The 26,951-nt window shown below is 43.7% G+C and overlaps 2 protein-coding genes across 6 annotated transcripts; both read left to right on the top strand.

The window, feature by feature from the left end:
- Positions 1 to 5,436: 5,436 nt before the first annotated feature.
- LOC133896059 (uncharacterized) lies at positions 5,437 to 17,913 on the top strand. Its single transcript, XM_062336573.1, has 12 exons — positions 5,437 to 5,921; positions 7,074 to 7,203; positions 7,284 to 7,386; positions 7,780 to 7,903; positions 13,657 to 13,722; positions 13,953 to 13,991; positions 14,990 to 15,070; positions 15,225 to 15,272; positions 15,704 to 15,754; positions 15,835 to 15,903; positions 16,939 to 17,187; positions 17,371 to 17,913. The coding sequence occupies exons 1-12, from the start codon at positions 5,760 to 5,762 to the stop codon at positions 17,602 to 17,604; spliced, it is 1,356 nt and encodes a 451-aa protein (XP_062192557.1). The 5' UTR covers positions 5,437 to 5,759; the 3' UTR covers positions 17,605 to 17,913.
- A 4,814-nt stretch (positions 17,914 to 22,727) lies between these two features.
- LOC133895631 (grpE protein homolog 2, mitochondrial-like) lies at positions 22,728 to 26,362 on the top strand. Of its 5 annotated transcripts, none has more exons than XM_062336093.1 (6): positions 22,728 to 23,005; positions 23,508 to 23,607; positions 23,761 to 23,951; positions 24,063 to 24,230; positions 24,453 to 24,581; positions 25,908 to 26,362. In XM_062336093.1, exons 1-6 carry the CDS (start codon positions 22,862 to 22,864, stop codon positions 26,013 to 26,015), a joined length of 840 nt encoding a protein of 279 aa, XP_062192077.1. In that variant the 5' UTR covers positions 22,728 to 22,861; the 3' UTR covers positions 26,016 to 26,362. The 5 variants fall into 5 exon arrangements, with proteins under 5 accessions (XP_062192077.1, XP_062192073.1, XP_062192076.1 ...); XM_062336092.1 differs by having other exon boundaries at positions 22,729 to 23,005; positions 23,487 to 23,607; XM_062336091.1 differs by having other exon boundaries at positions 22,730 to 23,005; positions 23,487 to 23,688.
- Positions 26,363 to 26,951: the final 589 nt, after the last annotated feature.

The following is a 26,951-nucleotide window of genomic DNA, read 5'->3' as shown; positions in this document are numbered from 1 at the left end:
TTCTATAGGTTATGATTTTGAGACTAGCATGTATTGCAAGTTATATCTTTTGTAGTCTCATAGAGCAATCTACAAGTCCCACAGGTATGCAATGCTTAAACGCTTTAATTGATATCATTGTCAAATCTTTTATTCATTTAAGCAACCTCCATGCATAATATAGCTTAAACTTCCTATCTTGATATATTGTCTAGTTGTACATATGTTTCTTTTTCATCATATATATGCACACATATGGGGAGAATTTAAATTATATTATGTGAGTTTCATAAATATTGATCAATGTACTTTCATAGCCTACAATTGGTATCCTTTTAATTGGATCATGATTTGTAAAGCTCTCTCTCTCATGTGCTCTAATATTTTTCCCTTTAAGTTCAACATGTGCGTATAACCTTTTTGGGAGATTATTGATAAATGGGGAGAATTTTGATGACTATAGCAAGATGCAAGTTTGCGAGATAAACAATATGAATGAGATAGTAGAAACTAGCAAGATGTTTAGGAATGTCGAAATTGACAAAGGAGAAAAAGAAGAAGAAGCTCTTGCATGGGTCGATCAAGGGAGATGGTGGTGATGAAGAAAGGGGGAGCCACAATAAAAAAAGACTAAGTGGTAAGAACATGCATCTAAGAAATGTGGTAAGATTTTATGCTCGTCTATGATCTTTACATTTTCTATCATTTATTATTTGCCACTTGCTATAGGATAGATCCCTATTTATCATCAATCACAGAAAAGGGGAGATTGTAACGAAAATGATACTATTAGACCATGATTGTGATTTTTTATTAATTATAACATAGTTAATGAAACTAACATATTTGTCAAGAATATATGTTAGTAGGTCTCTTAGATGCAATACATGAAGAAGCCACCGTAGCCGGGATAGAGTTGGACTGAATTGGAGAAGTCTTAGCAAGATTTGTCTTACCGGATAATCCGGTGCTCTGGGTGTTGAACTCACCAAGACATTTCTACCAGAGAAAGTTGCAGCCATTGAAGTTGAAGATCGAAGCACCAGATGGTCTGGTGATTAATGTGTTGCACACACTTGACAAAAAACAGTGCAAAGAGACAGAAGGAGCTCAACACACCGAAAGGTCTGGTGTATATGTTATATACACCAGAGGCTTAACACCTGACTAATTTGCACAGAGAGGGTGCCAAGTGTTAAAGAACGAAGTTCAAGGCACCGGATGGTCTGATGATGGATGCTGTGTACACCAGAGTATTATTTTCAAAAAGGGTTGCATTGGTTCGGTTGGCTGAAGTCAACTCACCGCATAGTCCGGTGATGAAGTGATGTGCACCAAATGCTTTCACCGAAGCAATTTACAAAGAGAAGAAGTAAAGGCTCGGATGGCTCAAGATAACTGACCGTATAGTCTGGTGATGGATGAAGTATACACCGGAGTGTCTGGTGTTCACAGAGGCTTGAGTGGGGTTCCAACGGCTAGTTTGTGAGAGTGTACTCACTGAATAATTTAGTGTTAGTATTATTGTTCTCACCGGATCATCTGGTGTTAACAACTTTTCTGAGTCATTGGGTTAACGGCTAGTGCACTGGTTTGAGGCTATAAATACCCCTTCACTCAGCCATTTGAGGTATCTGGAGTCCTGAGAAGTTCATACCACATGAGAAGACATCCAAGACATCAACGTGCTTAAAGGAATCATTCAAGATGACTAAGCACACCATTAGAGAGTGATTAGTGCTTATAGGTCTAGAGAGTATGTTGCTAGATGATTGCTGCCTAGAGATTAGGTCAAAGAGTGATCCAAGATTGTACCTCTTGGTACGTCGGTACCTTAGAGTCTTAGTGACTCACCAGCAAGCTTGTTGACCCTCTGACTTGGTGTGGAGTGACGGCAAGACAATTGTGTAGGGACACGGAGATCCTTACTTTTGTGGCTGAAGCTCTGAAGTGATCATAACGGCAAGAGACCGAAAGAGAGGCTTGTGGTGAGACCTTGCCTTGGTGGCTCAGCTGGATTGAGATATTGTCTTTATGACTTGGTAGCTCAATAGTCATGACCGGGTGCCATCTGGGAGTATATCCTTGGTGGAGCTCCAACGTGGACTAAGGGTGGCATTTATGCCATCGATACCACAGAATAAAAATTCTTATACCAAGTTTGCTCTCTCTACCTTATTTATGTTTCCGCATTTACATTCTTGTAATTTACCTTCCTAGATAGATTGCAAGCTCTTTTGTTTGGTAGAGTAGGCACACTAGATAAACCTAGATCACATTTAGAGAGAAATTGATATAGGTTTATATTGGGTTGTTTTTGGAGCCGAATAGATTCTAAGTGTCCTAATTCACCCCCCTCTTAGGACGTCACCGATCCCTATAGAGGCATGAACCTGTATACATCGTGTGTGCCCCGCTTCATGTTTGATTTCTGATCCATGAAGGTAACCCCGTTATTTTCCGAACACATTGTCACGAACAAATCCTTAACAAGACCTAGAACAGAGAATGTAGCTAAGCAAATTAATTGTGGTTTTTTTTCCCGTCAAATCAACAGGAAGCAAGAGCGCACCTGAATTTGTCATATCCATCGAAGCCATCCCAATTGGTGTCAGACATCAGGGGACCCTTGACTGGGGTCCTGAGCTTCGCGTAGACAAAACTCAACTTTGAATGCCTCGGTCCACTCCCCGGTGAGCAAGCGAACGTCCAACATCGTCAGCAGAGCAACCAAGGGGAGGGCTTCGGTGAGTACGAGCAGCTTAGCAATGGCGGCAGAAGAGAGTTAAGGTAGCCAGTCGATGCCACTCGTCCCGACCGCTAGGGTAGCATGCATGGTGATGGGCGGTTGCAGGTAGTGTGAGTAGAAAGCTAGTGGGATAGAGGAGAGCCCACCCACCTCAGCCAATTGCCATGCCAGAAGGATGTGAGGGTGCCATCTCGCAGTTGGACAATCATCAGGGAGTGGTAGGTGGGGATGAGCTTTTTCATTGCACGCCAACACTGTGTATCCATCGTGGCATGCCCCCCGTCATACCAGTAGAGGATCCAATTGCCCACAAGTCCCGATCGCCAAAGAGGAGCCTATGAATGTTCTTGATCAGGAATTCAGGAGGCATCGATTCTAGACGATCAATCCCTTGATCCTGAGTCCGCCGTCATCCTAAGGTCAGCTCGCCATCTTCCAGGTGACCTGGTAGTCACTGCCACTGCATTTTGTCGCTCTTTTCTAGAACATACCCTTTTGTGGCTTGTCAATCTTCTCAATCGTCACCTTGGGTAGGAGGAGCACCGACATGGCATACATGGGCACGATCGAGAGCACCACATCGATTAAGGTCTGGCAACCAACCAACGAAAGCAAACACATGCACCACCCTGGGATGCAACACTCCAGCCGGATGACAAGCCCATCAAGAACCATTGACAGAATCTTGGTGTTAGACAATGGAAGACCACGATAGCTTTGGGGGTGACGGAAAACATGTAACTATTTATTATATATTTGCGATAAATATGGAATATCCATAACGGATATCCACAATATACGTATCCTTTACTCATTTCGGTAGATGTTGTAACCGCCATGGGGTAAATAAGGCATGTGACAAATATTTGATGCATAATCATATCCGATACGGAGATTACCCCCATGACGGAAAGTGTCTCCTAGATATTTGGGAGAGTTACAATCCAGATAGGTTACGCTCGAAGGAGTCCGAGTAGAATAGTACAGCCTTGCCTCGACTATAAAAGGAGAGGGGGTTATATGCAAGGCACGCCAATCAACACCCGAGACAAAGTACCAACCATGGCTCCTGTTCGCTATGAATTGCAAACACATACAACACAACCATGCATGCATCACAGCAATTCCCATGACCTTGCGTACGCCCGCGCTTTCCCACTACACACTTGATCGTATACCTGCAACCTCGACTTCTTGTGTACTGTTCTTTAGCTCAAATGTCCCACATGACATCCTTGATCGCTAGAACCTGAGTTCCTCCCTGAATCTAGTTATGATCCTGTCATCGACCATGTTAGCCCTCAAGATACACATGCACATGAAGAAAACACGAAAACACATACGAGCACAAGTTCTTTCCAACTTAACTCAAGATTAGTCCATAGAATAACCAACTAATTAGATAGGGCCTAGCCAATAAGAGAGCGCCAGACAACAAAAAGGTTGAAGGAAGTTCTGGAAGAAAAAATATATGATACTTTTCTAGTTGTAGGTAAGTGCTCTCTGAACTGTGCAATAAGGTCACCCATAACCTCTTCTACCTTGCGCATACTTACACTCTCCCTTCATGGATTCTCAAGATCCCCGTCTCATTTATTGAAGGTGAAGAGAAAGTGTAAGATTATGTGTGATAAAAAAATGGTTTAGTGATGAAATTGGCAAAACAAAGTGATTTAGCATTATGACATAGGTGATGTATATGTGTTGTTAATATATTTATTGGATATGCTCTTGGTAGCATAGTAATATCGATGATTTTGATATATGCAATACACTCGTTTGAATGAACATATGAGATTATTCGTGTAGTAAAAGATCATGCAAAAGGGCAAAACATCAAATAATTTGTTTAGTGCTACAACACCCAAACTAATTTCAAATTTAGCTCTTCTACCCTATGGACCCTACTTTATCCTACTAAGGACTTATTTGGTAGAATTTCGCTGTGCGAATCCACAATGGAGCAGATCCGGAGCATCCTTTTGGTAGCTCCACCGATCTTCACTACGAGGACTTAAACTCTATCAAGTTGGTTGCTCCACAAAAGCTTGGAGTCTCGGTGTTAGGGCTCTGGCTAGATTTGAGGTGGAGTTGGTAGCTAAAACCTTTGATCTATGCTTAAAAATTGGAAAAATTGCAAAATCCTACATTTCGAATACCCACATACATCTCAATTCCTTACACTCTATAACCTGTAGGTTTTATATGTTTTTAAATTCCCCTATGTACATTGACTGATCAACATAGTTGTCATGTGGCCTCCAAACGTGGCTCGACTCGTCTAACATAGTATTTAGAGGTGCTAGAGATGTTCCAAGCGTAAAAAATTATAGAGAAGTTCACCGAGTGGAAGAATCATAAAGGACATCAGTGGCAATCAAGTTTAGGGAAGATGGGAGAATCTTGGCGATTGTCGTACCAAACTTCGAGAAAACTCGTAGGTGAGTTTGTCTTGGCAAGTCAAGCACTGTCGGTCAACATGCACATATGAGTATTTAAAAATATACAAAATTTATAGGCGTTAGACCGTAAGAAATTAACATGCAGTTAGATATTTGTAAACCCTCTGACTTGCAAGTGGGGTTTTGTAATTTTTGTTAAAACTGTCGAACTGTAGCACCATGTCATTACCTCACAATGTCAAAGCGAAATGAATCCGCTTCTTCGCGAAGTACACGGACAACCGTAATGCGTATTCACTTCAGGGGATACGTATACTCGTTAGCCCATCAATCCCAACCTCCCTTCCCCCGCGACTTTTGGCTCTGCTCCCTCGTGTTCTTCCCTCCTTCGCCTCGTTTCAAACCCTAGAGCCCCTCCTCCTCCCAACACCCCTAACCCTAGCCCCTCTAATCTGCCCCCCTCTCTCCCTCCACCCTCCCCGCGGTCACCACCACCTCCTCCGCTCTCCGCCGCACCCCGCGCCGCCCGCGCTCGCGCCCTAGTGACCCCACCGCGCCTCGGGTGGCTGTGGAGGCGCTGGTGTGTTTGGGGGGATTGGGTGAGGGCCTGAGGGGATGGTGTGGCAGCCATGAGTCGGTCCTCGTTCCGGCCGCGGCCGGTAGACATCCACAAGAGGCTCCCCATCGTGAAGTCATCGCGGGAGTTTGAGGACGATGACCCCACATTCACACTCCGGGCCGCCCCTCCCCTATTTCGTCACTCTGCACCGGAACCCGCGGCTGATGGCGAGGTAATGCACGATCAGAAAGTTATGATTCTTTGTAATTTTGGTGGAATGGTTTAGAGACTCGTTGTAATGTGCTGCCTGAAATGGATAAAATTTGAGACGTGTTTGGTCTGTCATTGGCTTAAACCTTGTTCCCTTATAAATTGGGTTGTCGGGAGCACTTCAGTAACAGAGTGCTCATCCCTTGCTTGTTGACCAGAGGGATCCCTTCGTGACAGCCTCTAAGGTTCGCACTTCGCAGTTATCAAAGTTGACAAAGTGGCCCTACTAAACTTCAAGATATATCACCAAAGTGAGTCAGAGAACTTGTAAATGTCGAACTCAAACTGCTTTCCACCTATTATCTAGATATGCTATTTTGGTATTATGTGCTACTGATTGTAAAATCGATTAGGGAGCTTATCAGGACAGATTTGAAAATTGTCTGGTATACTCAGCATGTGATTCTGTGCAAAGTGTAAACTCTGTATGCCCAAAAAGATACCCTTTGCTTCGCCATGTAAGTGGACATCAAGATAAGAAGTGAAGGTTTGGTATACTTAAATATGTTGTTGAGACCTGGATTAAGCTTATCTTGCTGACTTCTGTAAGCTTAATGATCTGCATTCTTGCTTAGGCAATCATATAACCTGATTATTTGGGGCTTACGTTATATAAAAGCTGGCCTGTTAGTTAAGCCCTGAAAGATGTGGATAAACTCAGAATATGAATATCTCCACAGTTATAAGATTCATAAGTTGTCATGTGAAGGCTAAAATTCTGAAATGGGAGCTGAACTTAAAAGTTAAAGAGAAAAATAAGCTAGTTGATTGTGATGAATGTAACCAAGGACAACCGAGAGATAGCTCGGTTGGTAGAGCCTCTAGTTAAGAGGCTGCCCACCCAGGCTCGAACCCAGATGCTCGTAGGTCATGTGAGTACCTCCCTAAGGGGTTCGGTACTCCCCTCTCTTAAGACAAAGCCAGGGGACGTCTTCTCCCCAATGACTGAGTTTTTTTTTTAATATCTCCAAGCAAGTCAGTGTGAGTGGAAGAGCCTTGGGCCTCAAAGTCGTAGAGAAACAGCTTTACAAAACTTTTTTTTTTCATACCTGATATCAAGCTGTAAGGGACTGTTACGCAGTTTGGCAGACATGATCATATCTCTGCTTTGCAGGCACATCCAGCATCCAGCAAGAAGAATGCCCATGAAATACCCACTCCCCAGTATGACGCTGTTGATACATATGAAAGGGACTATACTTGTACCTTCGCACAACCTGCAACATACATACGTGGAAGAGGAGGTTTATTTTTTGTTATTCCAGCGGTTGAAATTACATAATATATCTCTTCAGTGGTTGTATTTCTTAACTACTGCTTGCAGCCAGAGCTGAGATTGGTGATTTTGTTGAGTATGACCTGGATAATGAAGATGAAGACTGGCTTGAAAATTATAACAATGAGCGAAAAAATATGAACCCTGAAAAGTAAGGAATAAACTGCAGAGCTAGATGTATTATCATATTGTATATACGTGATCTTTTGCTTGTTATTACTCCATACGTTATTGGAATATATAATAAAAATCTCAAGATTAATTTCTTGTAGAGAGATGCTTATCTTTTCTCAACTATGGAGCATTACCAATGTCCCAATTGATGAAGTTTATAATACTATTTTGAAGTTCAAAGTGCACCTCTTCTGTGGTTATTGTTACATGCACTTGTTGACTGTAATCAACTTAGTTCAAGTTGAACTTGCTGTCTCCAGCTTAGAAAAAAATATAATAATTGCATCCTTGGATGTAAAGTAACTGTAGTCTTTACGAAAGAAATGGTAGGTATCATTTGGTTCATTTAAAATGTCGTTACATGTTACAGGTTGGAGGTCCTCCTATTCAAGCTGGAAATTTTGGACAACAAAGCTCGAGAAAGAGCAGGCATCATAACACCCACCATTATTGGACCAGTACCAGTCAAGTTGCAGCTTGATTCTGCCATGGCGGTAATAATTTCATGTAAAAAAGTACAATTGCCCCATTGAACTCTTGCTTTGTCAAATATCAATCCTAAATTCTTCCTAATGTCAGAGAAACTTTCATGATCAGTCCCACTTTCAATTTTTCTATTTTCGGATTTCTAAGCTTAGTCGGTGGGTCCCATGTCTTTAGTTTTGAAAATTAGGTCACATGACTTTCAAAATCCATTTAAAATTCCTCCTCAACCACTATTGAAAACTTGCCATCATGGCATTTTATTTGCGCAGGTACTGTTCACAGGGTTATGTTCGCGCATAGTTAACTAACTGATGATGAATTTGCAAATTAATAAAAAAGAATTGTTATTTATATTTTTGATAGAAATATTTTTTACTATACTAATTACTGTTAGATTGATTTGATTACTTGGGATGTTTATCTTCAGTTAGTTTGTTTCCTGGAGTAAGAGATTATTTCCTAGGGGTCAAGTAAATCATCCCTGTGAAAGGATTAGCATTGTATCTTCTTTAATCAAGCAAAGATGAAATATCAAAGCCTCCTAGCATGTAAAATCTTTGTCATCCTTGCCTCTTTTGGCTTGCTGTTGTCCTTCTATTCGTTCCCATTTGGTGCCCTCCATCTAGCATCGTTCTACTTCAAGTCGTTTCTGTATGGCCTCTCTCTGAGAGATGGGTACCCCCATTATGAACTAGGTCCATAGTATATGTGGTCTCCAAGCCAACACCATGGCTCATGTTGCCAAGTTGTCCCTAACAGACAACTTGAGTCTCTAGGGCTGGGGTTTGCAAAACCATGAGTAAAATGTTTATGCTTGGAAAAGGAATTATTGTGCGTCGCGTTCTTGAGTTCTGTTCAAGATCTGTGAAGGGTAAAGTGTGTGATTCGATCTTGCGAGAGGTGGATTGTAAGAACACACACGTGAGCACACACTGAACACATGAGTTTTCTCGTTGCTAACAGCTTCTGATTTATTTAGAAATAATATTAGTGTAATCCTAGTGTGTAGGTTAATCTTTTTTGCTGTAGCAACAGTATGCTGACTTGTAACAGTAGGTCGTTTTGTGCCCATATATATTGGGCTGACCCACTTGGTAGTATGGTTTAGATGTTTCTAAATACATCAGAAGCTGTTAGTAGCGAGAAAACTCCTGTGTCTAGTATGTGCTCGCGTGTGTGTTCTTTCAACCCAACTCTCGCAGGATCGAATCGAACGATTGGTACCAGAGCCAGGGTTGATCAATTCCGGCGATGTTAGCTCCTACGAGTGGTGCAGCTTTGAGTCCCCCTCGGCACCTCAATCGCTGTCACTCCCCATCGCCGCCACCACGACGATTGCGACACCGAGATGTTGGTGGACGCGATGTGGTCGTCCAGCGTGTGGTCAAGGAGCTTGGCGGCGCGTCGTACCCGATCCTTACACGGAGTAACTACGCCGACTGGAGCCTACTCATGAAGGTCATGCTGCAGGCTCACAGCCTCTGGGACACAGTGGAGTTTGGCGATGTGGATTTTCAGGAAGATCGCATGGCACTGGAGGCCATCCTTCGCACCGTGCCCTAGGAGATGATCGGCACGATCGCTGTCAAAACGAGTGCCAAGCAGGCCTGTGATGGCATCAAATCGATGCGCGTCGACAACAATCGCGTCCTCAAGGCCTCAGTGTAACAGCTGCGGAAGGAATTCGAGGCAATTTTGTTCCGTGACAGGGAGACGATCGATAATTTCGCGATGCGTCTCTCCGACCTCGTCACCAACCTCGCCACGCTCGGAGAAATGATGGAAGAACAGAAGGTGGTAGAGAAATATCTGCGGGTAGTCCTCAAGAGATTTTTGCAGATTGTTCTGTCCATTGAGACTCTTCTCGATCTCTCAACGTTCACGCTGAAGAAAGTGACTGGGAGGTTAAAGGCGGTGGAGGATCGTCTCGATCCAGAAGAATCCCTAGCTGTCGGCAGAAAGCTCCTCAGCGAGGAGCAATGGCTCGCGCGCATGAAGGAGCGAGAGCAGGGCAAAGGGTCCTCAGGCAACAGCAATGCTCGTTGTCGTGCGCGCGCACTGCGAAAGAAAGGGGGAGGCGGCGGCTCCAGTGGCAAGGAGGTCGCGCGTGATTTCTCCCACGACAAGCACTGGGCCAAGCACTGCCGATTGCCCAAGAAAGAGCATGCTTATTTGGCCTGGGGCGAGGAGGAAGAAGATGAGCCTGCGCTCCTGATGACGCACATGTGCACTCTCAATGATGCTCAGGAGCCATCGCCAAGTCATGTCCACCTCGACGAGCTACGCACACAAGTCCACCTTAGTGCTAGCGATGACGGCGACCACCTAGAGGGCTGGTACTTAGACACCGGTGCCACCAACAACATGACTGGTCGCCATGATGTCTTCGCGAAGCTCGATCAAGGTGTGGTGGGCTCCGTCCGTTTTGGAGATGGCTCGGTGGTCGACATCTGCGGTTGTGGTACCATCCTGTTCGCCGGGAAGAACGGAGAGCACAAGGCGCTCTCCGACGTCTACTTCATCCCATGGTTGAAGAACAACATCATCAGCGTGGGCCAGTTCGACGAGGGTGGCTCCAAGGTGCTGATCGAGGATTGCATTTTGTGGATCTGGGACCGCCAGTGCCATCTCTTTGCCAAAGTTCATTGCAGGCGCAACTGGCTGTACATCCTGTGCCTTGACGTTGCCTGTCCCATCTGTCTCGCGACGCACCACGATGAGAATGCCTAGCGGTGGCACGCGCGCTATGGCCACATAAGATTCGATGCACTTCGATGGCTGGCGCGCCATGAGATGGTGCGAGGCCTGTCGCAGCTGGAGCACGTCGAGCATCTGTGCGACACGTGCGTCACCACAGAGCACCGCCGAGCTCTGTTCCCGTCATAGGCCAAGTATCGGGTGAAAGAGCGTCTTGACCTTGTCCATGGAGATTTTTGCGGTCGCATCATGTCGGCGACACCAGGTGGACTTCGTTTCTTCGTGTTGATGGTGGACGACGCCAGCCGCTATATGTGGCTGACGCTCCTGGTTGCGAAGAGCAATGCGGAGGTGGCGATCAAGTCGATCCAGGCAGAGGCAGAGGTGGAGAGTGGTCGGAAGCTCCGTGTCCTCCGCATCGACAACGACGGAGAATTCACGTCCAAGAATTCACGCACCACTGCGCGGATCGCGGCATCCAGCAACACTTCTTCACGCCGTACAACCCACAACATAATGGCATGGTGGAGATGCGCAATCAGTCGATCGTCGTGATAGCGCGCGCATTCCTGAAATAGAGGGACATGCCGACGAAGTTTATGGGAGAGGTGGTAAGCACCGCCGTCTTCCTGCTCAATCGCGCATCGACGAAAAGCTTGGATGGCATAACACAAAACGGCCGAAAGTCAACGGTGAACTTATTGCTCACATTCGGCTATCTGGCATACGTCAAGGAGGCACGATTGCATCTGCGGAAGCTTGATGACAGGAGCACGCTCTGTGTCTTCATCAGCTATGAGCGTTGCGCGAAGGTGTACCACCTCTACGACCTGAGCACCAAGCGCGTCCGCGTGTCGCGAGATGTGATCTTCAACGAGGATGCTAGATGGAGCTAGGAGGCAGATGCAGCTGGGAGCGTGGCTTCATTGAGTGACTTCGCTGTGGAGTTCATGGTGAGTCAAGTTCATCTCCCAGCGGCTGACGGGCCCATCTCAACCGGAGGAGGAACACCGGCAGTGGAACCACTTGCACCAAGTCTAGCAGCGGCCGATGTGTCACCTAGAATGTCAAGCGGCGAACCTACCTGGGAGGCAGACTTCGTCACGCCATCATCGAATGATAGCGCCAGGCTCGACGCACACCACGGTGATAGTCTAATATGCTACCGCATCGTTGATAAGCTGCTCTGCAGTGGGGGAGCTCTGGCGGGATACGATACCCGCATCCTAGATGATGCCGAGTTGCACCTAGCGACCGCAGGAGAGCTGAGCTCATTCGTGGAACGTGACGCGGTGTGACAAGCAGCGATGCTGGAAGAGATGAAGTCCGTTGAGGAAAACGAGACATGGACGCTAGTGGAGCTGCTGCGTGGACACCGTCTAATCGGGCTCAAATGGGTGTTTAAGCTCAAGAAAGACGAAGTCGGGGTTGTGATCAAGCATAAAGCCCGCCTCGTCGCCAAGGGATATGTGTAACAGCTAGGCGTGGACTTCGACGAGATATTCACACCTGTTGCTTGTCTAGAGTCCGTGCGCTTGCTGCTGGCGCTAGCTGCCCAAGAGGAATGGCTAGTCCATCACATGGATGTGAAATCGACCTTTCTCAACGGCGAATTGGAGGAGAAAGTGTATGTTGCACAGCCGCGGGGGGTCGTCTTCGCTGGAGATGAGCACAAAGTCCTGCGACTGTGGAAGGCGCTCTGCGACCTGTGACAAGCACCGCGTGTATGGAACACGAAGCTCGACATCACTTTGAGGGCTCTCGGCTTCAAGCAGAGCACGCACAAACACGCGATGTACTGGCGTGGCCATGGCAACACACTATTGCTCCTTGGGGTCTATGTGGATGATCTTATCATCACGGGATTGGCAAAGGGGGAGATTGATCGATTCAAGGTGGAGATGAAGACTCAATTCAGGATGAGCGACCTCGGTTTGTTCTCCTTCTACCTTGGGATCGAGGTCCAGCAGAGCAGTAGCGGCGGCGGCATCATGCTGTGCCAATCGCAATACGCCCCTCGAATCCTAGAGATGGCGGGGATGAAAGACTGCAATCCTGCTCACACCCCGATGGAGGAACGACTGAAGCTTAGCCGCGAGAGCGCGACGGCAGAAGTGGACGCGACGGAGTACAAGAGGCTTGTCAGAAGCCTCCGCTACCTCATCCACACGCGACCGGATCTCGCCTTTAGCGTCGGGTTTGTGAGCCGTTTCATGGAGCGGCCAACTTAGGAGCATATGACGGCCGTGAAGAGAATCCTGTGCTATGTTGCAGGGACGATCAACTACGATTGCTGCTACGGGAAAGCAAAGGAGAGACGACTGGTTGGCTACAGCGACAGCGACCTCGTCAGCGACATTGATATGTGAAAGAGCACTTCTGGCGCTTTGTTCTTCTACGGCGACAACCTGGTGAGTTGTCATTCTCTCAAATAGAGGGTAGTGGCTCTGTTGTCCTGTGAAGCAGAGTATGTCGCTGCCACCACTGCAGCTACACAAGGTGTTTGACTAGCTCGATTGCTCGGCGACTTCAAAGGGAAGCCTTTCGACACTGTGGAGCTCAAGGTTGACAACCAATCAACTCTAGCACTGAGTAAGAGCCTTGTGTTCCATGAGCGCAACAAGCACATCGATGAGAGCTACCACTTCATCAGGGAGTGCTTGGACAACAGGAGTGTCTATGCAGACTTCATTGGCATTAAGGACCAGCTTGCAGACATCTTAACAAAGGCATTAGCGCGAGTTCGATTTTAGGATCTTAGAGCTAAGACTGGAATAGTCTAAATTAAACTGAAGCAAACACAATAGGTCAATTTTGTGCCTATATATATTGGGCTGACCCCCCCCCCCCTGATAGTATGGTTTAGATGTTTTCTAAATACATTAGAAGTTGTTAGCAGCGAGAAAACTCCTACGTCTAGTGTGTGCTCGCTTGCGTGTGTTTTTCCAACCCACCTCTCGTAGGATCGAATCCAACAAAGTGGAGAATCACTGCTACTATTTTGTAACTGAAATTCACATTTATTTCAATACTAGCTTCTGCTTACAAGGTGTTTCTAATCCAGGCTTTGCAGTACTTATCTGTCCACTATGTCGTGTTCCAAGCTGTATATAACTACTGGAAATCAAAGGTACATTCGATCTTTAGAATATATTGCTTATGTCATGTGTCCTGTGCACTGCATCCCATGTCTTATTTTGTCATGGTTTGCATCTCTCCCAACTCTGTACTTTCTATTGGCATCTGTCTTATGTTCGGAAACTCTCTTGGAGAGTATCCTTTTTGTTTCATTGGGAACAAACTATTTTCTTGATGTGTTAATGTTATTCATTGTACTTACTGTTGACTTTTTTTTGTCAGAGAGAGCGGTGGCAAAAGCCTATTTTGCGGCATTTGCAGGTGAGCACAATTTCTTTTGGTACCTTGTGTAGCATAATTTTCCACGCATTTTTTATTGTACTACTTTAGATTTTGAACTTTGTTTTGCCTTATATGGAGTATCTTGGATTTTGAGGTGCATGATTTCGGGTGTGTTTGGCGTGCAGTAGCTTGATAATGTGCTTTTCAGACATTTTGCTTTACTATCTTTTGGAAATTAACTAACTGGAAGCTCTGTTTTAGAACCAAAATAGAAATATAATAGGAAATTTGGAAAATATTGGCAGATTTCCTGTGACTACTCTGATAGTTTCTATAAGAGACTGTCAATTGGATCCCTTGTGTAGTTCCATTATACACCATCCGTGTATTATAATATCTTTCCACTTTTACATCAGTAAACCAAAGCACACTTCTATAAGAAGGGAACTAACTGGAGAACATTGGTTCTTCACTATTTATGTGCAGCTTCTCTGTGCATTACTTTCTATTTTTATTATGGCAATGAGAGGAACAATTGATACAAGTGGTAGGATAGCTTCTCCCACCGAAAAGAGGCTTTGATCTAACCATGGTAAAAGCCCTTTGCTGAATTCTTCTTGCTTGTTTCCAATGATGCGCGGCTGCCCCTTTGTATAGAGAGGGGAAATTACAATCCAAATCCAACTCCAAATCCTAACTCAACTAATCTATCTCTAGCTGAATTGGAAACTAATCAAACTCTATCTCCTAATCAATCCAAATTATCTCCTGCCCATAACAACTAGATAACTTGCCTAAACCAACTTGACTCTTTCCATAATAATTTTAGTGTTTGGAGTTTCTTTAATTACAATCAAGTCAGAAAGAAAAACTTAATGTCCTTTCTTAGTCATGGTGTTCTTTGTAATGTTATTCTGTTCTTTTTTTTTTCTAATCGATTGTGATAAAGTAGAAAGGAATTGCCAGTCTCTTTGTCCATGCTTTTGTTTTCTGGGTTACACAACTTCTGGAGTAACTTTAATTGTTTTTTTGTAAAGCCTGCTCCACCAGCGAGTGATACAAATCCATACAATGTCTTCAGACCAAGAGAGAAGGCATATCGTCTTCACACAAGAAGGGTGAGTGTTAGGAAACAGATATGATCATTAATAACCTTCTCTGGTTCAGTTTGAGTTGTTAAAAACTACAAAAGCTTCTATGAAAATATCTGCCTACTACGATGTATTTCTTGTGTATACTTACATTCTCATTATTGATTACATTATTTTTCAGATGCAACGTCGAGAAAATAATGTACAATCATTCGAAAAGCTCTGCCTGGTAAGCACAAAGACAATAATTACGTTTTTGTGGTGGTTTTGTTTGCTGAAGTGCATATTGGTTATGTGCTTGATTACTTCAAATGTCTAGCCAAGGATTTGGTATCATGTTATTCTGTTTTTGCTTATTGAGTCTCTTTCTTCATGTGCATATTTTCGGATGTAATTTCAGAAAAACTTAATTTGATGATAACTACATGTTATCTTCAAAATGGGAATTATGGTATCTTTGGATTTTGCGTTTTGCTTTTGTGGCGTTTATAGTGCACACGCTGACTTATGCGTGGTAATAACGGTTTAACTGTCCTATAGTGCGTGCAATAGTACTGTATATAGGACAATCTTTGGTTTGGCTTTTTGTATGTACAATGATTGGCAAGTAATGCTCATGTAATGATTTGCTTGCATTTGTATGCTTTGAAACTCAAACAGGTTAGGCGAAACCTAGAGCAAGCTAAGGTGCTAATGGAGGCTTTGATTAAGGTATGCTCATGCGTGAAATGATCTTAAGATTCTGTCACAAGAAAATAACACACTCCAAAACTAATTGTTTGCTTTTACAGAGGGAAGAGAAGAAACGTGATGCCATGGAGTGTGAGGTCCACCTTCGACGTATACAAATGAAATACAAGGTAGAAAATAACATATGCTAACTCCCTAGTTGGTTCTTATTCTTACCTGCAAGCATGAACTCCTAACTCGAGTTTTACATGTTGAAGAAAGACGAATTTAATTGAACTTGCGAACTTGATCTGGGACTTAAATCCTTATTGACTAGATTCAAAATAGGATGCTTTATTGATTATTTATTTGGGAAAAGCATGGTTAGGATATCTGTCTCGTAATCTTGCTGGCACCATTATTATTCTTTATCCTCCCAAAGTATTATGATGGAACTATTGTGTAGTTGAAAAGAGCGATACTATAGCTTCTGCTCCTAGTAAGGTGGTACAATTTTACCAGGGCCAACTGTTCGTGATTAGTAGTATCTGAGTTGTGCCCAGTTTCTGTGGAGCAGCCACATTTTCGATTGATTATTGCCATGTTCAATTAGCGTGCCGCCAAAGTGCCACCTTCTGTTGTCATTTTCATGAAGCATGCTAAAGATGAATGGATAATTCTTTGGTAAAGAATGGTGCAAAAAATCTTTGCCAGTGACTTTTTACTTCTATTCAACCTCGCACTTCAATGCTCTGTTTAGCTTTGCTAGCTTACTTTTACATGAATTGCTATGACACGAGTGAAGTTTGTTCTAAGTTCCAACACTAAGACTACTGATCGCACGTTGGTGGTTTAGGATTGATTTAGGGATGTCGGTGTGGTTATTTTTTGTCAATATGCTTGGCACATTTGCAGTTTCTATTGTGGGATAAGAATAACAAATATTCTTGCATGGTTATCTGGCAGTAGTTTCTAAATTTCATAATTACTTTCCTGAGCCAATTAATTTTAGTTTTTCTGTACTCTAGCTCTTGAATTGGGTTTATCCCCAACGAAATCATTTGGAAATCACTAGACTTGTTATGAGCACATGCTAGGTTAAGAATACTGGAAACATAAATTTTGTTTGGACGCCCAGTAATCTCTAGTTAATCCTTGCTCCAATAGTTTGGAATCGCACTATCATTTTATTATCTCCCATAATTACATTAAATTAATTCCTTCAGCATGAAGCGCAACTTCTTGATGATGGGATTGCACTATCAGGCCGCCAGCAAGTTTCCAGTCAGTTTGGATCGAGTGACGATGATTATGCTGACTCAGATGATACAACTACTGAGCAACCATTTGTACAACCAATTGCTTTTCACCTTCGGTTCCCTGATAACAAAGTATCAGTCATTCCGTCTGTACGTTTAAAGCATGAGCGTGAGCTGAAGAGAAGACTACAGCACACTGCCTGGTTCTTCAAAAGGGTATGCTATTTTTCATTCTTTTAAACATCAGTTGTGCCCTGAAAAAGACCTCTATCCTTTCTTCGTGCATGTTTAAGAAACCTTCCAGTTGAGTTCACAACGTAACCAATGTGACAGGATTGCAATTATTTTCTTTAGTAGTTACAATTATATTTGAAAGATGATCAGATTCCTGAAATGCAGGATCCTGAGGAACCGGTAATGTTATTCACAAGGCCATTGAATCCTGATAAGTTGGAGATGGCCGGTATCAGATCACAACCAGATCCACCTATTGATAGCGGTGCCACTGCACCGCCATTCTGGTGCCAAGGCAGGATCGGGCGAGGTGGCCGGATCATCTTTGACCGTTGGAATCCTCTCCTTCAAGTTCCAATTGGTCAACAGGCCTCCCAGTTTCTACAATACAATCATTGACTCCCAGTACTAGAAGGATGAAGCAATGTGTTTGTTGTTGTTATGTATGTCACCGGTTCAACTGGCGAGAGAGAACGGCTTGAGCAGCTGTTTCTCCATGAGCCAGATTGGCCCTCCAGGATGCTCTATTTTCTGCAGCAGGGAAGGGTTTATTTAGGTATTGTTTGGTTGCTCGTATGAAGATGATCTTGTATGGGATGGTTCGGTTAGATAAGATAATTCTAGATAGACTGGTACAGGTCTAATGTTTGTTGACTGTATATAATAATACATATTTCTGGTTATATGAAATGAGACGATTTTGTATAAGCTTTTGTTTGGATGCTTGAATCTGTGGAGTGAGGTTACCTCCTCTCTACTTGGGGTGATCTTACCTTCTATGTACATGCATTTTACTCTTAGCTTGATTAATACATGTCTGTTGGCGCAGATAATGGGGGAGTTCATCATACACGTAACAAATTTACTTCTTCCAAATCTATTTTTGTCACACTGTTCTATATTTCTGGTACTTGTTTCTAGTTTTTTTTCTCTCTCTTTCTTCCTTTGAGTGAGGGAACACCAGTTGTTACCAGACTGATTTATCTCTTATTTCTTTTCAAAGCAGGCATCATTTTTTGAGTTTCTCCAAACTTACCTGCAGAAGGCAGGGCGTATTAAAAAAACAACCTGCACCTAACTTAAATATTGCTATGATATGAAGATGATTGCTCTTAGGTAAAGCAACCTGCACCTAACTGAAATATCGAGGGCGTCTGTTCAACCAGATCTGAAACTGATCATCCCCAAAACTGCTTTGACAAGAGTAGCAGTCTTAAAAAAAAACTTGACAAAAGTAGCAAGAAGCATTTCCCTTCCAATTTCTACGGCAAATATTGCAGGCTAAAAATCACTATCCTGATCAATGAAACATTATTCACTTGCAGAGACCCATGTACATTCATCATACTGACTGATCATCACAACCAGGGCCGGCTTGGGGGGGGGGGGGGGGGTCGGGGTCGAGCGGGGCGGCCGACCCGGGCCTCCAAAACGCAGAGGCCCCATATGTATATGTATACTGTGTATATTAGCCTAAAAGAAAACTGAAAAAATTAGATATGTGCGATTTATATTTAATAATAGGGCCCTATTTTTAATCTCACCCCGGGCCACCGAAATGTCAGGACCGGGCCTGACGGCATTCATGACCAAATCAGCTGCATGTGCTCCCGCATCCATTGCGCGCCCAGCTCCGCATCCTTCACGACGTTTCGTCACCCATAACGAAAAAAAGCTTGGCCACTCGCGCGTGTAGCTCCCAGAGCACCATGAAAATTTTGGCCGAAGCCATGGCGCCCATGAAAGATTTTTGATTTCATCCATGGCGCCCAGAAAATTGGAGTATAAAGAGAAGATGAGTTGGCAAATTTGATCCACAGAACCACTCGCCCCTCCTTTCGGTCTACATGGCGAATTTGGATTTAAACAATCCGATAAACTTTGAGGAGATCGACGCGTACAAGGGTCCAGTCATCGACTTAAACGTCGATCTGATGTGCGATGATGCTAGCGGTGAAGGTGTATTTGTACCCATACAGCAGCTTAGATTCAAGTTCATTGCTTTAATTTGACCGATGGTTCTCACTACTCCTTCCTTGCATGAACAGATGGAGAAGCCCAAAGTGCTGTTGCCGGCGAGGTTCACGGCGTCCATGCGCATAGAGAAGAGGCCGGTGCTAGTTTTGTCGCAAGTCGGGGGCAAGTCGGTGCTGGTGTTCACGCGGGCCAAGTGCGCGCTAGGCTCGGGCTCGTCGGACGCGGCCGTGGCGCTGGTTTTCACGCAGGCAGCAGGCACGCCGGTGTTGGTGTTCACACCGGTAGCGGGCGCGGCAGGCTCGGACTCACCGGACGCGGCCGTGGCGCTGGTTTTGATGCAGGCAGCGGGCACGCCGGTAAGTTTGTTTATTGTACTGTTGTTTTCTGAACATGCTCAAATACACAAAAAAAAAAGTTTGATTACATGCTCAAAAGTTGATTATTGTACATTTGTAGATCAATGTGGCAATGTCAGTAGAAATAAACAGCACACCGATGAAGATAAACAGGCTATATATGCCTTGCTCCTGCATAGAACTTCCTTTGGCGTATTGAAGCGTGGAGTGACTGTGGCCGTAGCTGCTGAAATTGGTGTGCCTTTGAGAACTGTACAAAGGATATGGAAGAATGGAAAGGATGGGGGGGTACTAGGAGTGGTGAGCAAGAAGCCAAATAATTGTGGCCACAAGAGAATTGGTTTCAATCCCGAAACCATTAAGGAGATACCGTTGCATAAGAGGACTACTCTTAAAGATATGGCGTGTGAGATGCATATGTCGAAGACCACATTGTTCAGGCGGTTGAAAGAGGGAAAGTTTAGGCGGCACACAAATGCAATCAAATTCACGCTAACAGCTGAAAACAAGAAAGCTAGGGTTCGGTTTTGTCTGAACATGTTAGAGCCCATTAGCTTGCCGCACGAACCAACTTTTCAGGGAATGTATAACATCATCTACATAGATGAGAAATGGTTTTATCGGACGAAGCAGACACAGAAATGCTATTTGGCGCTTAACGAGGAGGACCCAGAAAGAACCACACAAAGTAAGAACTTCATAGAAAAGGTCATGTTTTTGGCGGCAGTTGCGAGGCCTAGGTTTGACATGGATGGTAACATGACCTACGATGGAAAAATAGGCATATTTCCTTTCACTTTTGTGGAGCCGGCTCAGAGGTCGAGTGCGAACAGGCCTCGTGGTACATTGGTAACCAAGGTGTTGCCATCAGTCACCAAAGGTGTTAGTCGTGATTACATCGTGAACAAATTGTTGTTGGCTATCAAGGAGAAGTGGCTCGTGGAGGAACATGGTACCCCTATATTCATACAATAGGATAATGCAAAGATGCACATTGTAGTCAATGATCCAGAGTTTGTTCAGGCGGCCTCATCTGATGGGTTTGCCATTCGGTTAATGTTGTAGCCGCTGAACTCTCCCGACCTAAATATACTAGACCTTGGTTTTTTTGCGGCACTACAAGCATTGTTCCAAAAGTCATGTCCAAGTGGTATAGAGGACATCGTTGCGAAGGTATTACAAGCGTTCGACGAGTATCCGATCGAGAGGAGCAATCGCATTTTCCTCGCACATCAATCTTGCATGAGAGAGATTATCCGGCTAAAAGGAGGGCAACACTACTAGGTTCCACGCTTGAGGAAGCAATTTTTAGAGAGGCATGGTGAACTTCCGATTAGGTTGAAATGCGATGCATCCATTGTAAACCAGGCAGTAGAGTTCCTCAGTTAATTTTATCAATGTTAAATCCATGCATTGTTTAACCTTGTTTAATTTTATCAATGGAATTGCATAGGATTTGTGGAGGATTGAAATTCATATGGAAATAATTTTGGCGTTTATCAATGTTTAACATTGTCAACCAGGCAGCAGGCAGCAGGCAAAAGTGCACCGTGAGCAACCAAAAGAGCACCGTTACCAGGAAGCATCTTCAGGCAATCAGAGAGGCACCGAGCTCGCTGTCACCCTGGCAATCAGAGATGCACCTCTTATCCATACACATGTACCAAATGAAAATGAATTAACCAAGGCAGAATAGTTTGTCCATACAAGTACTAGTCCATGGATAAACTCACAGCAAACATTTCTTCGATACAAGCTGCATTAGTTCATCGATACAACGATGGCACCAAAATTTTTAACATGTCACCAATTACCTTGTTCTCTGAATCGGGCAGCAGTGAGTCACACATAAATCCGTCGCCCAGTGTATCCGGTGCGACTTTGTCCAGCAGAAACTGTTTGCCATCTTGCCCATCGACCAGCCCGTGGCCGCGCTCGTCGCCTTGCCCGTGGCCACGCTCGTCGACTAGCTCGTGGCCTACGCGCACTAGCCACCGTCTGCTGTAGACAAATCGAGGTGCACACAGGTCCTCGTCCTCGACCCCTTCGTCGCTGTCGTCTGAGCCCTAGTCATCACCCTCGTAACCGCTCCCATGGCCATCCTCGTCCTCGACGTCGTCCTCATCAAAGAAATTAGAGATGTACTCCATAAACTCCTCCTCGGTGAGATTCGTCAGCCAATCCGAACCACGCGTGCAAACCACAACGTCAGCGCCGACGCCATGGCCGACCTCGCTGCCGCCCTCGTTGTTTTTCCCGGCCGCCAAGCACACCAAAACACCAGTGCGGACACCATGGTCGAGCTCGCCGTCGCCCTGACTGCTGTTCCCGGCCGCCACGAGCATCAAATCTTCAGCCCGAACGCCATGGACTAGCTCGCCGTTGCCATGGCTGCTTTTCCCGGCCGCCACGCACAACACATCTTCAGCGCGGACGCCACGGCCGAGCTCACCGACGCCGTGGCTGTTATTCCCGGGCGCCGTCTCTCTAGTCGCCATGCAGGCGTCCTCGCTGTTGGGCGATGAATGGAGAAGAGCAAGCAACAACGTGGAGAGCCAGGGGCTGGTGAGAAACGAGTATATGCATGGAAGCGTCGGAATTAAGAGAAGAGTAATGACTACATAGTATGAGGGGTCACATGAGTTAAACCTTAGAGGGTATCCTTGGAAGTTTTATCACCAAAAGTCTTAGGCGCCATCTAATATGAAATCTCCATGCAAAAGTTATACACCAGTTAATATGGAACGGAGGAAGTATATGTTATGAGGAGTCTTATGGAAGGATATTGGTATGGATTAAAATTAAAGTTTGTATAAATAATATATCTTTTGTAATTTAATTATATATTTTCGTATTTTACAAATAAACTATAAATTCGATCGAATGAGAAACGTGTCACGAAATAAAGCATCATGACAGCTAAGAATATTTCAGACTTTTGATATGCACAAACAGTAATCCAACTCACTAAATTCAAGTTACCAAACAACCCTCAATTTTTAGATTCTCAATTCAACTTTTCACTATCTAAAATTCAAAAACTATATTTTAAACAAACAAACTCTAATAAAACTCTTCTTGCACGACACGTCCAGGAACCACATAGCCAAAAGGACGCAAACACCCTTCAATGCGTAGCAGTCAGCGCAGGGTATAACGGTCTTTTGAATAAATATCCCCTTCCCTCTCCGAGAGGCCAAAACCCTTCCAGACCCTTCCTTCTGCCTGTGGCTCCTCCCTCAAACCTTCTCGCCGCAAATCAATTGTTTCTCCTCCTCGTCTCTCGCCTCTATTCCGACCGACCGACCTGCCGACCGAATAAGATGGCGGCCGCGCGCATCCTCGCGCGAATCTCCAGGCAGGGCATCGCTTCCGCGGCGGCGGGGGCGGCCAGGTGGCGGCCTGAGGCGGCGTCGCTCCTTGAGGCGTCCGCGCTGGCGGCGGCGGAGCCCTGTGCTTCGATCAAGGTGGGGTTTCTTGTCTCCGTGCCAAAAACTTGATCTTGGGTAGCGGTGAGTGTGGAGTGATTCACGAACGGTCGGATTTTGAGGGTTTATTCGAGGTAGTTCTTCGGGGGAGGCTGGTTGTCCGGTTGTTGCCTTGAAGGTTTGTGGAGTTCGTTCTCTTGTTGAGAGATTAGGGTTTATAGAGTAATTTGCTTTGATGAAATTGAGGTTTTATGCGATTTCTAGGTGTATTGAGGCGCTCACTCGGTATCCCGCGGAGAAATTGGAGGAAGTTTTTACTTTTCTAGGGTTTAACGCTTTAATTTCATACATATGAATTACACCTCTGGATTGCCGGGACCGGGATGTTTCCCTGCATCAATCGGACGGTCAAAGATGGCGCCGGCTGGATACGAATTTAACTGGCGGCGTCTGAATACCAATTTTCGTTTTGTTTTGTTTGTCATGCATTGTTAAATAAACTTAGTTAGTTTACAAGCAGGTCATTCCTTTGTTGAATCAGCCAGCGCGATACTCAACATTGACATTTCAAAGGTTTGGGTTTTCAACTTCTGCCTCTCAACAAGATGATAAGGAGGCAAACAAACACACAGATGATGGAGGTAATAAAAGTGCCGGGCCGAATACTGAAGCTTCAACTGAAGCCAATAACACACCTGAAACAGAGAAAGCACATGAAGCAGGTTCACAAGATTCTGTATCCCAATGTAACAGGAGGGGGAGAGCTGCTAAACGAACTGCATTTTCTGATTCAGATTCGGAGGACCTAGACCTATCAAAGGAGGACCTTGTGAAGCTACTTCTTGAGAAAGATGAATCACTGAAGTCTAAAGATCAGGAGGTTAAAGAAATGAAGGACAAGGTTCTACGCAGCTATGCAGAGATGGAGAACGTCATTGCCAGAACAAAGCGTGAATCTGAAAACTCCAAGAAGTATGCAATACAGGTGCGTGTTTCATATCTCCTGGCTTAATTTGGAGGTTATTTGTTTTTTGGATGTATATTACTTTGCATTATCCCAGAAAGTTCGCTTTTACCTGATAGTTCATATATGCAGAGCTTCTCCAAGAGCTTGTTAGATGTTGCGGACAATTTGTCTCGGGCATCATCTGTTGTCAAGGAAAGTTTCTCGAAGATAGATACACCTAATGATTCTGATGAAGCTGTGGTGCTACTAAAAACCCTATTAGAGGGTGTTGAGATGACTGAGAAGCAACTTGGAGAGGTGTTTCATCTCTAATTTCGCTTGTATCAATCATAATAATTACGAATTATGCTGTCTGCTTCGAATATCAGTATTTCTTTTGATAAACATTTCTTGCAATCTCGCATGCATGCATAAATCTTCTCCTTTCTGCTTCTCTCTTTCTAATACTCCCTCTCGCATGCATGGATACATACAATTGGAGACAATCCTAGATCTGACACTAATAAGTAATGTGTGCAGGTCTTCAAGAAGTTTGGAGTTGAGAAATTTGATCCTCTAAATGAGAAATTTGATCCAAATAGTCACTATGCACTTTTCCAAATTCCCGATCCTTCAAAACAGTCGGGGACTATTGCTGCTGTTGTGAAGGTATGCATTTCTAATTTTTTTTGTTTCTTTCTCTCGAAATTGTTGAGACTCAAGTGGGTTGTCCTTGCACTGTTGATGGATTTGTGTTTGCCTGGGATACTATCTTACAGTTAAGTTGATGAATTATTTTTTTTCATCTTTTCTTAATATAATTTGACAGTGTATGTGGAGAAGCTTGCCTCACAAATAGCAGGAATGTAGAGTTTAAAAAAATCAGTTATGAAAGTTTAACGCTTAGAATACAGCTATTGCTTGAAAACCTGTTGGTCTGATAGAGCTATATATTTATCAGCATATATCATCTTAGTCGGTGTTTATAGTTAGTTGCCTTCCTTGTAGGCTAAAAGGGTTATAAAGAATCACTTTTCTGTATTGAACAAGTATGATACAGACTTATATTCATACATACAGGATGAAGTAGAAAAATAGTAATAATAGCTTCACATAGTTTTCATCGTTAAAAAAAAGTCAAGTACAAATAGTAAAGTAGTGACATTATAGCTATATATTTACCAGCATCTATCTGCTTAGTCGGTGCGAATAGTTTATAGTTTGTTGCCTTCCTTGTAGACTGAAAGGTTATAGAATCTAGCTTTTCTATATTGAACAAGTAGGATACAGTCTTATTTTCATACATACAGGATGAAGTAGAAAAATGGTAAGAATAGCTTCACATAGTTTTCATCGTTAAAAAAAGTTATATAGAGAGTAAAGTAGGGACGTTAGAAGGTAGAAACAACTGGAGAAAACTACTAGGTCCCTGAACTGCATCCTAGGAATAGCTCTTTTAATGTTTAGTAAATGGCACCATATATACAAAAACGGTGAATATTAGGGTAATCTTACATTTTGTTAAGAGATGAATACCTTGGCAACTTCTATTTCTCCTTTGTGGATCACACTTTGCTCCATGATTCACTATTTCTATTATGCACCATCTGTTAGGAAACTTCATCCTAACCCTATTTGGACTATGATTTTAACCCGGTAAGGTTTGCAAAGCTATTAGCCATAATTTGGTATGTTATTGACTTAGTTTAGGGCTAGGTGGATATATGTGAAAATGCACGCCCTAAGGGGCCTGTGCAGCCTTAGAGGCCATTGAAGTGCACTTTAAGTATATACTTGAATTTTGCGCTCTCAAGGAACTGATGGGATTCTCAACTGTCCAAGAGTGATGAACCTTTGGATAACATTACTCTGAAAATCCCTTAACAATACTGTGAAAGTACAGTTTTGAGACCTACTTGAGGCACCAGTGTTTTTCCACCCTCTGACAATGTATTTTGCATGGCAGTCTTACTAACGGTTCATGCTATTTTTCAGGTTGGCTACATGTTACATGATCGTGTCCTCCGTCCTGCTGAAGTTGGTGTCACTGAAGGTGGTCCAACTGAAGAAGAGCCGGAGGAGAAATCTAGCAAGTCGGAATAAACTCGGGATCAATGACTGCCCTTTTTTGCTTGGATAAGCATACATCATAGGTTATGTTTCCTCCAGGAGATTTGTAATACAAATCGCCATTTTTGTAGTGGTGAGCATGTTCTACGAGCCTGTTTGTTCAAGAAGTTAGTCCAGAGATTTGTCGTTTTTGACCCATTCAGTAATAAAAACATGATTGTAGCTCATGTACGTCCCTGAAATTGTGCCCAAGAAGAGTACATGCGGCATGAACAGGAATACTGACATGAGCATGGCATGCCATGCTCATGCAGGTTTGTGTTTCGCTGAAACGTTCCTATTCGGACGGAGTATGATATGATATTGATTTATGATCTGATCGGCAGAGCTTTAACTTTAAGTGATGTTTCGATTATGGGTTTAGACTGTTTTTAATAGATATTCTAAAAATTTATTTTATATAATAATATTATAACACCCTTTAATATTAGTATAATATTCTTTATTTTTTCATCTTTAAAAGTTATCCTATTTATTATTCTTCTTTTTTCATGACCACATTCATCCTACGTGGATGCAAATATAAGAGAATCAACAAATTACGAGTATATCATTCTCTTTTCATAACACTGTAGCACGGGAAAAAGTCAATGCTGGAGAGGTTTGTTGGTAGGCTTGATTAGCAAAAGTCGGTATAGTGTTATGATATAGTATTTTGTGGTAACTGTTAGAGTTGCCCTTAAGAAATGTTGTCCGGGTTACCTTTAATTCAATATTTGAATTTGTGGATTGGGAAATGAGCTTGGTTTGGAAATGAGTTTTGGGCAGTCTATTTACCACTGTTTCAAACCCAAGGCAGGTGAATTTACAAAATTATCTCTATTAATCCAAATAAACCTTCCATAACTTACCTTTGGTAGAGGTATTTTTGTCATTTAGCTGTACATATTCTAAAACCAAACTCAGTGC

Source organism: Phragmites australis, chromosome 16 (genome assembly GCF_958298935.1).
Source record: "Phragmites australis chromosome 16, lpPhrAust1.1, whole genome shotgun sequence".
NCBI classification, from domain to species: Eukaryota; Viridiplantae; Streptophyta; class Magnoliopsida; order Poales; family Poaceae; genus Phragmites; species Phragmites australis.
This window is presented reverse-complemented; position numbering and strand designations above follow the sequence as displayed.